Here is a 13884-nt window from a genome sequence, read left to right on the forward strand (position 1 = left end):
CTGGAAGTGAGACTGCTAGGGTGTACGGTTATTTTATTTGGAATTTTTTTTTTTTTTTAAAGAACCTCCATACTGTTTTTTCTAGTGGCCGGACCAGTTCACATTTTTACCAATACAACACAAGGGATATCTTTTCTCTACATCTTTGCCAGTGCTTTTTATTTCTTGTCTTTTTGATGATAGTCATTCTAACCAGTGTGAGGACGTACTTCACCGTGGTCTCAGTTTGGATTTCCTTGTTGATCAGTGATGTCGAGTACCTACCTGTTCACGTACCTGTTGGCCGTCCATAGGTCTTCTTTAGAAAAACATCTATTCAGATTTTCTTTCTTTTTTTTTTTTTTTTATTCAGATTTTCTGATGTATTTTTGAATCGGATTGTTTTAAAAAACATTATGAATCCTTTATATATTTTGGATATGAATGCTCTTAGATACAGACTTTGTAAATATTTTTTTCCCACTCCACAGGTTGCCTTTTCATTTGTTGATGGTTACCTTTGCTGTGCAGAAGCTTTTTAGTTTGATGCAGGCCTACTTGTTCATTTTATTTTATTTAGAGATTTATTTTAGAAAGAGAGGCCACATGCTCCCATGCAGGGGCAGGGAAGCAAACTCCCTGCTGAGCATAGAGACCAATGCGGGGCTCCATGACCCTGAGATCATGACCTCAGCTAAAATCAAGAGTTGGACGCCCAACTGATTGAGCCACCCAGGTGGCCTCCACCTGTTTATTTTTGCCTTTGTTGCTTTTGGTGTCAAATCCAAAAAATCATCAAGACCAATGCCAAGGAATTTACCACCTGTTTTTTTTTCCTAGGAGTTTTATGGTTTCAAGTCTTACTTTTAAGGGCTTAATCCATTTGGGTTAATTTTTTTGTATATGGTATAAGATCGCTGTCCAGTTTCATTCTTTTGCATGTGGCTGCCCAGTTTTCCCACCCCATCTATTGAAGTCTATCTTTTTCCCATTGTATATTCCTGGTGCCCTTGTCATAAATTGGCTAGTGTCGGTTTATTTCTAGCCTCTGTTCCATTGTTCTGTGTGTCTGTTTCTATGACAAAATCATACTATTTTGATTACTATAGCTTTTAATCTAGTTTGAAATGAATGAACATGATGCCTCCAGCTTTGTTCTTCTTCCTCAAGATTGCTCTGGCTACCTTCTGTGACTCCATATAAAACCTTTAGAGTTGTTTGTTCTATTTCTGTAAAAACTGCCACAGGAATTTTGAAAGGAATTACACTGAACCTGGACTGCTTTGGGTAGTATGGACATTTTAACAATACTAGTTCCTCCAGTCCATGAGCATAGAATGTCTTCTCATTCATTTGTGTCATCTTTAATTTCTTTCATCAAAGTCTTACAAGTACATACAACTGTACATAACTGTGCCTCCATGTGCAGGTTTTTTGTCTCCTTGGTTAAATTTATTCCTAGGTGTTTTGTTCTTTTTTGATGCAATTATAAATTATCCTTGTTTCATAATTGCTTTTTCAAATAGTTTGCTATTTGTATATAGAGACACAACTGATTTTTATATATTTATTTTGTACACTTCAACTTTACTGAATTTGCTGATTGGTCCTAACAGTTTTTGGTGGAGTCTTCAGGGGTTTTTATATGGTACCATGTCATCTAAATAGTTTTATTTCCTTGCCAACTTGCGTACTTTTAATTTTTTTTCCTTGCCTAATTGCTCTGACTAGGACTTCTGATAGTGTGTTGAATAAAAGTGGAGAAAGTGGGCATCTTTGTTTTGCTTCTGATCTTAGAGGAAAAGCTTTTAACCATTGAGTAGGACATCAGCTCTGGACTTGTCGGTGATGGCCTTTGTTATGTTGAGGTATGTTCCCTCTATGCTCAGATTATTGAGAGTTTTTATCCTAAATGGATGTTGAATCTTGTCAAATGCTCTTCTGTGTCTATTGAGATTATATGATTTTGGTCCTGGATTTTGTCAATGTGGTGTATCACATTTATTGATTTGCAGATGTTGAAACATCCTTGCATCTCGGGAATAAATTCCACACAATCACGGTATATGATGTTTTTAATGTATTGTTGAATTTGGTTTGCTGCTTTTTGTTAAGGATTTTTGCATTTATATCTATCAGATATTGGCCTGTATTTTCTTTCCTTGTGGTATCCTTGTGTGGTTTTGGTATCAGGGTAATGCTGACTATGTGAAATGAGTTTGGAAGTGTTCACTATCCTGTTTTTTTTTTGGAAAAGTTTGAGAAGGATTGGTATTAATTCTTTTTTTTTTTGGTAGAATTCACCAGTGAAGCCGTCTGGTCCTAGAGTTTTATAAGTAGGGAGTTTTAAAATTATTGATTCAATCTCCTTAGCAGTAATTGACCTGTTTAGATTTTCTATTTTCTTAATGATTCAGTCTTGGAAGGTATGGTTCCAGGAATTTAACGATTTCTTCTTTGTTATTCAACTTGTCGGCATATAATTATTCATAGTAATTTCTTCTGATTCTTTATATTTCTGTGGTATTAGCTGCAATGTCTCCTCTTGCATTTCTAATTTTATTTAAGCCTCCTCCCCTTTTTTTTCTTAGTGAATCTAGCTGAAGTTTTGTCAGTTTTATCTTTTCAAAAACTCTTGGCTTAATCTTTACTGTTGTCTTTTTAGTCTCTTTTGCATTTATTTCTGCTCTTCTCTTTGTTATTCCCTTCCTCCTACTAGCTTTGGGCTTTGTTCTTTTTCATTTTCTAGAGGTAGGCATTTATTGCTCTGGATCTCCCCCTTAGAACTGCTTTTGCTGCATCCCGTACATTTTGGTGTACTCTATTCCTCTTCTTGTTTGCCTCAAGGTACTTTTTTGTTTTGCTTTTGAGGTCTTCATTGACCCACTGGTTGTTCAGTAGCATGTTGTTTAGTCTCCACATATTTGTGAATTTCTCCAGTTTTCTTCTAGTGATTGATTTCTAGTTTCATATTATTGTGTTGGAAAAGATGTTTGATATGATTTCAGTCTTCTTAAATTTGTTAAGATTTATTTGGTGGACTAATAATATACGATCTACCCTGGAGATTGTTCATGTGCACTTTAGAGAAGAATATGTGTTCCGGTGCTTTTGGGTAGAATTTTATGTACTCGTTAAGTTCACGTAGTTTAAAGTGTTGTTTAAAACCGATGTTTCTTTATTGATTTTCTGTCTGGATGATTTATCTACGAATGTAAGTAGTATATTAAAGTCCTCTACTATTATTGCATCGCTCTTCTATTTCTCCCTCTAGGTATAATAATATTTCCTTTGTATATTTAGGGGCTCCTATGTTGGGTACATAATTACTTGCAAATGTTGTATCCTCTTGTTGGGTTGATCCCTTTATTGATACATGATGCCTTTATTATTGGTCTTTATTGGTTTTTATTTTATTATTGGTCTTTATTTTAAAGTATTTTACCTGATATAAATATAGCTACCTCAGCTTTCTTTTGGCTTCCATTTTCATGGAATATCTTTTTTCTATTCCTTCACTTTCAGTCTCTGTGTGGCCTTATGTCTAAATTGAGTTTCTTGTGGGCAGCTTATAGATGGGTCTCTCTCTCTCTTTTTTTAATCCATTCATTCTGTGTCTTTTGAGTTGGGAATTTAGTCCATCTATATTTAATTATTGATAGATGTACCAATGGCCATTTTGTTGATTCTTTTCCAGCGTCCTTCTTTTTTTTCTTCCTCTGTTCTTTTCCTCTGTTATGTAATGACTTTGTTTAGTGATATGCTTAAATTCATTTCTTATTATCTTTTGCACACCTACTATAGTTTTTTTTTTTTTTTTTTTTTTTTTTGCTTGGTAATTACCATGAAACTTATATGGGTTATTTTTGTGACTGTCTATTTTAAGTTGATAAAAACTTAAGTTTGAACATATTCTATACTCTATATTTTTACTCTTTCACTCACACTTTGTTTCTGATGTTACATTTTACACCTTTTTTATCTTGTGTATCTTAGTTATTATATCTACAGTTATTTTTATTACTTTTATCCTCATATTAATTTTATAAGTGATTAATGTACCACCTTTACCATATATTTTCCTTTGCCAGTGATATTTATATTTTTATGTGTTTTCCTGTTATTAATTAGTATCCTTGTTTCAGCTTAAAGAAGACCCTTCAACGTTTCTTGTAAGTCTGGTATGATGGTGCTGGAGTCCACCTTTCTGAGGTGTTGTCTTATTCTTTTGTTTAAAACATATTCCTCTCTTTCTTTATTGTGCTTTACTATCTGTACTGGTTTTGTACGTGTTAGATGAAATAGCCACATCTTCCAGTCTTGAGGGGTTGGTCTTATGTAGAAGACAAACCTTATTGCCCTCTGCCCTAGCTCTTGGTTGACTCTCAAACCTTTGTAGTTATACAAGTAGCCTATTTAATTTTTAATAGCTCCCAGTAGTTGAAATTATACTAAATATAATAAGACCAGTCAGTGTCCCAAAGGAGGGGGATTTCAGTCAGCACCTATATTTAGGCTGACTGGAGGCCAGACCTTTGGCAACAGCTGTTAAAAATATGCAAATGTATGCAGTCCCGTGGGACCACAAACATAAGCCCTGCCGGTTCTCAGAGCCAGATGATCCAGAAGAGTCCCTGGGAAGCAGTTGCTGAAAGTTGGGCTTCAGATAAGTGTGCAAGCTTCTTTCTGTGAGGAACCAGCAAGCTGGAGAGTGACAGAGGAAGAACACAAAGACAGTGTCCTAACCTGCACTCCCCAAGAGCACCTATATGGTCTCTAGATGTGTGTCAAACTTGAAACCTTCCTCTAAGGCCAAAGCTCTAGTCTAGCAAGTAGACTTCTCAGAAAGGCTGGGGATGTGTTTCACTCTGCTCTCCATGCTGCGCCTTGGGCATAGTAACCTGCCCCGAATGCTCTCTCCACTTGTTACAGTCCTGGGGAGCCCAGGAATACCAGACCCCTGGCCACCAGATCCTGGTGATCAAGGAGTGTCTCCTTTCCTGCAGCCACAAACTTGAGTGCACCAGATGCCAGTTGTGTGGTGATGGTGTTCTGGAGTGCAGTGGAGGGAGAGCGTGGAGAGATATAGTACCTACCCTCCAAGGTATCAGGAAAGGTTTACAGTCAGCTCTTGGATGTGTTTTCAGGTGGAAGCCTGCCCATAAGGCTGTAGCTGTGATGTTAAAGTAATAGGCCTCTTTCTGGAAAAATTTCCTGGGTCCATTTCCTCTTGCTGTGCCTGGGGTGGTTGCTGTTTAAGGGCCCTTTCTCTATTAGTTCCAGTCCTGTTGAACCATGAGCATAAGCTCCACTGGGCCCACAGGGCCAGCCAATGTAAAGGTGTTCCTTGGCAGCAGCTATAAAAATCAGGGAAGCAAAAAAGGTATAAGCTCCTTTTACGACACCAGCAAGCTGGAGCTAGGCAGAGGAGAGCACAGAGCCAGCATCAACCAGCCTCTTCTGTTCCCTTCACTCCTCAGGGAGACGTGCTGGGTTTTGAGTTCCCTTTTCATTTTGGTTCATGATGCCAGGGGTAGAGTTTATGGTGAGATTGTGCCTCAGACTTTCCTACCTTCTCTGATGTTTGCTCAATGTGAAAGGGTTTGCTCGATGTGAAGGGACTGCGCCACCAGTTTTTTTTTTTTTTTTTTTTTTTGTTGTTTTGTTTTGTTTTTAAGGAGAAATTGTTCCATATATAGTTGTAGATTCTGTGTCCACGTAATTCGGAAGTGAGTTCAGGGTCTCCCTCTAAAACCATCTTGAACCAGACTACCGTACTGTTCTGATCATTATAGCTTTGGAATGGAGTCTGAAATCAGTATGATGCCCCAGCTTTTTTTCTTCCTCCAGATTGCTTTGGCTTTTCAGGGTCTTTTGCGGTACCATGCAAATTCTAGGATTTAAAAAATATTTCTGTAGAAGATGCCATTGGAACCTCGCTATGGATTGTACTGAATCTGTGGATGGCTTTTTAATAATATAGACATTGCAACAATAGTTCTTCCAATCCATGAACCACAGGATAGCTTTCCATTTATTTGTAATTTCTTCAGTTTCTTTCATCAGTGTCTAATAGTTATCACCGTACAGATCTTTTACCTTTTTGGTTAAATCTATTCCTAAGTGCATCACTGTTTTTGATGCTATTGTTAATAGGATTATTTCATGTCTTTTTCAGTTAATTTGTTGTTAGCGTCTAGAAATGCTATTGATTTGTGCATGTTGATTTTTGTGTTCTATAACTTTACTGAAGTCACTGATTAGATTTTTTGGTGGAGTCATTAGGGTTTCCTATATGTTAGATTATGTCATCTGCAAACAGAGACAATTTTACTTCTTCTTCTTGATTTTGATGCCTTCTTTACCATTTTTTGCCTGATTGCTCTAGTGAGGATGTACAGTAGTGTGTTGAGTGGGAGTAGTGAGAGTTGGCAACCTTGTCTTGTTCCTGATCTTAAAGGAAAAGCTTTTAGCCTCCCACCATTGGCTTTTATTATGTTGAGATACGTTGCTTTTACAGTCAGTTTGAGTTTTTATCATGAATAGATACTAAATTTTGTCAGATGCTTTTTCTGCATCTATTGAAAGGATCATATAATTTTTATCTTCTACTAATGTGAGGTATCACATGTATTGATTTCATATGTTGTACCATCCTTGCATTCCAGGAATGAATCCCACGTGATCATGGTATATGATTCTTTTAATGTGATTGATGTTCTTGAAAGTTTACCAAACTTTGTGTTTCTGGTACAAATCTCCGTTGGATATAATGTATCTTTTTCATATATTGCTGGATTCTATTTGCTATTATTTTGTTAAAGATTTTTGCATCTCTGTGCACAAGGATTATTGGTCTAAAGGGGGCTTTAAAAATTTTTTTTAAAGATTTTATTTATTTATTCATGAGACACACACACACACACACACACACACACACACACACAGAGGGGGGGCGGGCAGAGACACAGGCAGAGGGAGAAGCAGGATCCCTGCAGGGAGCCTGATGTGGGACTCGATCCTAGAACTCCACGTTCACACCCTGAGCCAAAGGCAGGTGCTCAACTGCTGAGTCACTCAGGTGACCCTAGGGGGCTTTTTTTTGTTTGTTTTCTTAGAATATGTTTGGTTCCTGTTTTTGATTAGTTATTTTTTATTCCAATTTTATCTCTACTTTTGACTAGTTATACATTTTAGTTTTAATTTTTTAATTTAGTTTTTCTAGTTGGCAATGTGCATATTTAACTTATTACCTTGTACCTTCAAATAATATTGTACTACTTCAGGTACAATGTAAGAACCTTACCACAGTTACTTCCATTTCTCTCATACTGTCCCATTCCTTATACTTTTGTCAAACATTTACTTCTTTTTATGTCATAAGCTCCATTCGTTGATTGCTTTTATTCCCATTAAACAATTATCTTTCAGATAATTTAAAAATAAAAAGTCTTATTTCCTACATATCATATATGTCATTTCTAGTATTGCTCATTTTGGGGAGTAAGGTACACATTTTGATCAGGAATCAATTGCTCACTTGAAGAACTACTTTGGTTATTTCTTAGAGAGCTGATGACAGCAAGATTTTTTTTTTTCATCTAAAAATACTTCGTTTTCTTTTTTTTTTTTGCTATAAAATTTAGCGTAGGCCAGAGACTTAGAATGAAAAAATGTGAGCCATCTCAATGCTTTCGATATTGAGTACTTTTTGAAATCATGTTTGGGATGTAGGGGTTACATAGGCATTGTTATATTCTCCTCTTTAAAGTGTAGCTATTGGAAAGCTTGAAAATATGTTTGTGGCTCACGTTTTTGGCTAATAATACATTTTTTTCTTGGACAGCACTGATCTCTCTAAACAGTCTTTTAAAAATATAAATGCCTGACAGTTGCTAAAAACTCCAGTGACTTCTCATTGTCTCAGAGGCTTCTCATTCCAGAGGCTACAGCAGAATCCAGCCTGTGCCACAGGCAGCCTCCACCTTCATCTCTGTTAGTTCTTCTCTTGGCTCAATGTGTTTCAAGCCTCGGGCTCCTTCCTGTTACCTCCTTAGGACAGTCGCCAGTTCTGTAACCCCTGGCTCCACGTCCCTTCACCCCTTTCATCCTTCAGGTGTCAGAGTCAATATTAGGTCCTTGAAGACCTTGCCTCGCACGAGTCTGCCCTAACGTTACCCTTCCTACAGGACCTTGCCCAGCTGTGCTCTATCCCACCATTCCACTGATTTCCTTTACAAAACATTCAGAATACAAAGTTGTTTTGTTTTGTTTCCTTATTTACTCACAGTCTCACCCCAATAGGCTGGAAGCTCCAGGCTGAGAAGCATCTCGCACATCCTAACACTGTGTCCCTAGCACGTAATATTACTTTAACCGATGAATAAAGTCTGAGGCTGCTCTGAACAAATGTAAACTTTTCAGTTCACTAAGGAGAAATGTACTCTTGATCTTCTTAAAATATAAGCCAAATAATTTTTATGGTATGGTTAGCTAATACCAAGGTATCACAATACATGGGAACGACTAGCAGGATTTCTGACTTTCTGTTGTGCTTTCTTCTTGAGAATAAGAAAAAGCTCTTTTTTTTTTTTTTTTTTTATTTTTTTAAGGATACTATAGCCTAGAGAAAATAAAAGGTCCTCTTAACTTTGTGGCCAGAATTTGAGGTCATGGCTCGTGACATTCAAGTGTTATCTTCACTATTTAAGACAGAACAATGGGTAACTGCATCTCTCTTCCCAATGTATTTCCATGGTCCTAACACTCACCAGACCTCCTACTCTGCAACTAAACATATTTCTTTATAGTAAAAACCAAACCAACAGAGGGATATTTGTTCATTTAATTTGCTCCTTTAATACTTGTGGGATGTTCTCGAGAAAAATGATCTTGCAAAAGGGGTGGCGTAGAATTCAGGAAGTATCTCGTGACTTCAGAGATCGGCTTTCCGACCGTGGGCCATGACTGTTCGTAAGCGGTGGCTAACTCAGGGGATGGCGAGGGCTAGCCAACTGAACTTGATTTTCAGTTAAGTATTAGCTGCACAAAGAAATATGGTGTTTTTGAAAATTCAACCTTGTCTCTCAAAACTGGCTACTTTTCCTAGTTAATCAGATTTTGTGGAGTTCCTATTTGTTTTCTTTTACATAAGCAGCTGCAAATAGTCTATTTTGGAGGCCCTCACCTTCAAGTTAACATAGAAGGAAAATGCAAATTGCTAATGTAGTTTATAAACTTCCAATTACGTGTCTATCGCTCATTTCATACACTTAGTTAAAAATCTGATGCTCGTAATAGAGCTGCCGGTATTTATTTGTGAATTGACTATACTTTGAAAAGATGTCGGAATGCCACAAGGGTTGTAAGATTCAGGACTTATTTTAGGGAAGAGGTAACTAGGAACACCTGATTGTGTTACCTTATTTAATGCTCATGAACTACTTGCCAGGGTTGTCATGACCCTACTTTACTGCTGAGAAAACTGCATTAAAGAAATTAAGTAACTTGTCTTAGACCAGACAGGTAATAAATAGCAGTGCTTAATTCAGCCCCAGGGCAGTTTTTTTTTTAATTTGGAATTTTAATTAAGTACATAAACAGCGACAGGAGAAGGAGTTCTAATGCTGGACGTTACCTGTAGGTGAAGGGTTTCCGATTAGTCCCCTTGTAGTGTGCCGTCACGCAGGATAACAAAGAAGCCTAGTATAGTTTTTCCTGAAGAAGAAAGCCGATTTCCTGCATTCAGTACAGACTTCTGTGCCATTTGCGTGGAGTTTCCACTGTTTACCTACAACTGATTAAAAGGGGCAGAGCGCGGAGCATTCTATTTCCTTCCAGGTGACTTCTTCACATTGCCTGGCTTTTGGAAGTTCTCCTTCCACAAATCTTCTATGACTATGGACCCTCGTAAACCCCAGTCCTCTGCTTTCTCCCCACTGACTGGACAAATACGATGGCTTGTTGTGCATAATAGAGAGGCAGCGAGGCCCGGGAACCCAGGAGGATGCATCAGCTTCTTTAGCTCTGAACCTCCAGCCAAAGGAAGCCCAACAATGCCCGCACCAGGGGGGCAGCAAGTCTTGGAGAGACTCCAGGGGGTGCGTTTTGGAGAGTCCTCGCCGTCTAAGCCCCACCCAAGCGAGCCGTGCACCTGGGGCTTGTTTGTGGGTACTTCCCTGCACCCACTTGTGTGTGGCTCGCAGTGACGTCGGGGGTGCGAGATCTTTCTCCAAGCTGGGTCCTTGGCTCGTCCTGCGTTTAGAGTGAGCCTCAGGAACCGAGGAGAGTGGAAGCTCATTAACCTTCACAGAGGTCTTCTGAGGGGAGTTCCTTTGAGGTGAAGGTGAGCAGGTAGGCTGCAGGCCCCACAGGCCTCCCACTACCTCGAACATGTGCTGGCAGCGGGGCTGGTCAGCCCCAGGGCGGCTTCCCGGCAGACCTTTGTACCCCGGGGCACCTGGGGGCTCAGTGGTTGAGCCTTGGTCTTGGGCTCAGGCTGTGACCCCAGGGTCCTGGGATCGAGTCCCGTGTTGGGCTCCCCGCAGGGAGTCTTGTTCTCCCTCTGCCTGTTTCTCATGAATAAATAAAATCTTAAAAAAAAAAAAAGACCTCTTTACCCCAAGCCACCCCCCTGGGCTCCCTTATATTGTATTGACTTTGGAAGATTTTTGGCCACGACCCTCAGAAAGCCGTGCCTCACAGCCCAGCCCGGTCCACAAGCCCGCAAAGTGTTTTTACTTTTGTTGACTGACACCATGACGTACTGTGACCCTTCCCATTCCACTTTTAAAAAAATTGTTAGTTGTGACTAAGTTGATAGAATGAGCCATCAGATCTGTCTGTATCTTGAAAGCTGCTGATAGAAAAAAATGCCCTCTAGACACCTTGCCGTCTGCCGTCCTGTTATAAAGAGTGAACACGCTGAACGTCAGTGATGAATCGAAGCTGCACGGATAAGACCCATGAGCCATCTGGATGATGTGGTTTGAATCTGGATTTCTCTGATGCTTGACAGGCTAACGGGATCTTGAGCTTCAGAAAAGCAGCTAATAGAAAACCCAACGCCTACGAGTTCCAAATGGATATAATCCAAGCAGGTGTACGTAAGCCGGAGGAGACCCATCACATCCACCTAAATCTGGGTGTGCTGGTCTGAGTTTTTGAGAGCATTCTTCAGTGTCTTTGTGGAAACACTTGAGAGTAGAACCCATCGCCACCAGGGCACTAAGGAGTCCTGTGTTGCGGCCTAAGACTAGTTCCCCTGGCCTCTTCCCCCCAGCTCTGTCCCTTGCTGTAGATCTGCGCACCACCCCCCCCCCCCACACACCTACCTGTGCAGAGCTCAGAGCTGGACACCCCCAGGACTCGCCAAGATGAAGCCCAGGCAGGAGGCGGACGCGTGTGGGAGTCGAGCTCTTCCCTGCTAGAAACGTCTCTGATTCATCCTTGGTGGCACGACCTTAACCACACTGTACGAGCAGCAAAGTTTACTATAGTATCCGCGCATGTGTGCACGTCCATGTAAAAGAGCGTTCCGGCCAAGGGAGGGCTTCTGATGTTCTCAGAGGCGTCGATAATTCCTGGTATAAAAATCCTACCTTTTTGGGGGTATTTACGACAGAAAAAGATGCTTTGTTTGCTGAACACCTAATTCTTCAAGCTCCACTTAAATAAAAATGAGACGTTTAACACTTGCCGACAGGGTGGGCCCTTCTGTGAACAGGAGGCAAACACCTTCTATAATCAAACACAAATGTGTTGCGGGGATAGAGTATCAAGAGCTACAGAGAGAAACTACAGCAAATTATTTCACTAATTCAATATTTTATTGGCGTCAAAGCATTTTAACTTTGAATTTGCATATGTAATTTCATTAGTCATTTTCGAAGAAACACTTCCAGAAAATATTATCCACTTTTATCAGTTGTGCTGCTAGAATTAAATAGAAGAGGGAGTTAGCTCTAAATTAATTTATTGAAGCATTTGCAGTTATATCCACTTAGGTACAAAACTTTTTGTAAGAAAGATAACACTTTTATTGCATTATATAATCTCATATTTTGCAGGAGTCATAATGCAAACTCATAAGCATAAATATACATGATGCAACCAATCAGCAATGTAACCAGTAAGAGATTTAAGATGTAAAACTAGAATTTAACAGGCAAAATACTTAATATGGCTTTTAATGGAAAGTAACTGTTTAGAAATGATTGGTTATTGCCCCATTCTAGTCATTCAAGTGAACATGAAGTCATGGTCTCTATTTAAAAGCCAATGTTGTACATTTGACAACGTGTACGGGGATATGGTTCGTGGGCTTTCTTAAATATACATATATACACATGTACAGATGTACAGTACGCCGACGTTCTAATACCCCTGAACGTGTGGATTAAAACTATTACAGTATTTCTATTATAAAACTACTTGAAAAGTTGGCATCACTTCTTGGCTGTTGAAGTTCAATCCTACAGAATTGGAAAGAAAGGAAAAAAAAAAAAGGCAACAAAATGTCGGTTATAAATACATTCTTTACAAAAAAAGTTGAATAGTGGTCCCGCACTCATACTTTATGTTACAGTGAGAACAGTTTCTTCGTTTAAAGGTATTTACAGCTTGTTGTCCTTGGTTTCTGTGTGGAATCTACACAAGGTAAGCGTGAGACTGTTGTAGGCAGGCCTGTTGGTTTGGTTTTGCGACTTGTTCGTTTTTTTGGTGGAAGTTTCAAATCTCTTCTTTTGAGTTGTTGTTGATTTCGGTTTGCCTTGTATTACTGCTGCTGCTGCTTCTTTTGGTGTTCGGGGAACACTGGGTGGCTTTACTTCTAGGAACAGGAAGAAAAGATTTAACTCTCGAAACACCCAACTCCGTCTTGGATTGCCTGTTGCTGCATTCGGCCGCTTGGTGGCTGCTGAGAGGACTGGGCTCCTGCAAGAGAAGGGGCGACAAGTGGGCCCGGGCCGCGGCGGCAGCCCCAACCCAGGAACCCAGGCAGCGCCGGCTTCTCCCGCAAGAGCAAACAGCAGGCGGCGGAGAGGACGGGTGACGGGTGACGGTCGGCAGACCTGCCGCCTGACTTTCACTGGGGCCCCGCGTGGTGTCACGAGACTCCGTGACTCAAGGGCGAGAGTCTGGGACCTTCTTGGGGTTCGAGCCCCGGAGAAACCCCCACGTTGGATTAGGCAAAGCTGCCGTCTCTGTAGGCAGCTCCTCCCCAAATCCACTGTCCCCTAACTTGGGTTAGGGTGTCCTAACTTTTCTGCCTGGGTGTCCCCTAACTTTTCTGCTTTCCTAGAAACTGAACACTGAATGCTCCAAACCCGCGCAGGAACCGTGGAAGAGCTGAGCGGGGACCACAGGGCCCCCCACGCGGTTCGCTCGCGCTGTCCGTAGCCCCAACAGCAGGGGTGCGCCACCCGCCTCCCTGCCAAGCAGGTGCTGTTCGCTCCTCCTCTCGCTGAGTGCAGCCAAGCAGGCCCGTAACCAAGGAAACAGCTCGAAAAAACGATTTAACAGGCAAGGAACAGTGTGGACTCGGCTGGCCATGGAATTTTCTGGGGGAATCAAAATGGGACGCCCGGTAAGACCAGTCCCGACTCGTACTTTGGTCTAAAACATCGGGAAACCCACACGCATCACCTTCACAGGAAACCGCCTGCTGCCATGAAGGCGACAGCTGCGTGGTGCCCGGCACCTATGAGCCGGGAGCGGGGATCCAGACACAGGGTTTGCCTTGGTTAGTGTCGGGGCCCAGAGGGAGGAAAGGGGGCATGTGGCGGCCTCCCGAGGCGAGGGCAGGGGTGCATCCCCAGGGGCGGAGACGAGGGGACAAGCAGCTTGGGGTGCAGGGGCCGCGGAGGGACGTTCCTGCCACCTGCGCAGCACGGATGGGCCGAGGCA

General features: G+C 41.0%; 1 protein-coding gene across 3 annotated transcripts in view; it reads right to left on the reverse strand.

The window, feature by feature from the left end:
* Positions 1-11785: 11785 nt before the first annotated feature.
* Positions 11786-13884, reverse strand: part of CTTNBP2 (cortactin binding protein 2) — a 71011-nt gene continuing 68912 nt past the window's right edge. For all 3 annotated transcript variants that reach the window (XM_025464765.3, XM_049093850.1, XM_035698313.2), the window contains one exon: positions 11786-12912. In XM_025464765.3, the coding sequence (XP_025320550.1) occupies positions 12709-12912 (204 nt within the window). In that variant the 3' untranslated portion in view covers positions 11786-12708. The remainder of the gene's footprint in view (positions 12913-13884) is intronic.

This window comes from Canis lupus, chromosome 14 (genome assembly GCF_003254725.2).
Source record: "Canis lupus dingo isolate Sandy chromosome 14, ASM325472v2, whole genome shotgun sequence".
Taxonomy (NCBI): domain Eukaryota; kingdom Metazoa; phylum Chordata; class Mammalia; order Carnivora; family Canidae; genus Canis; species Canis lupus.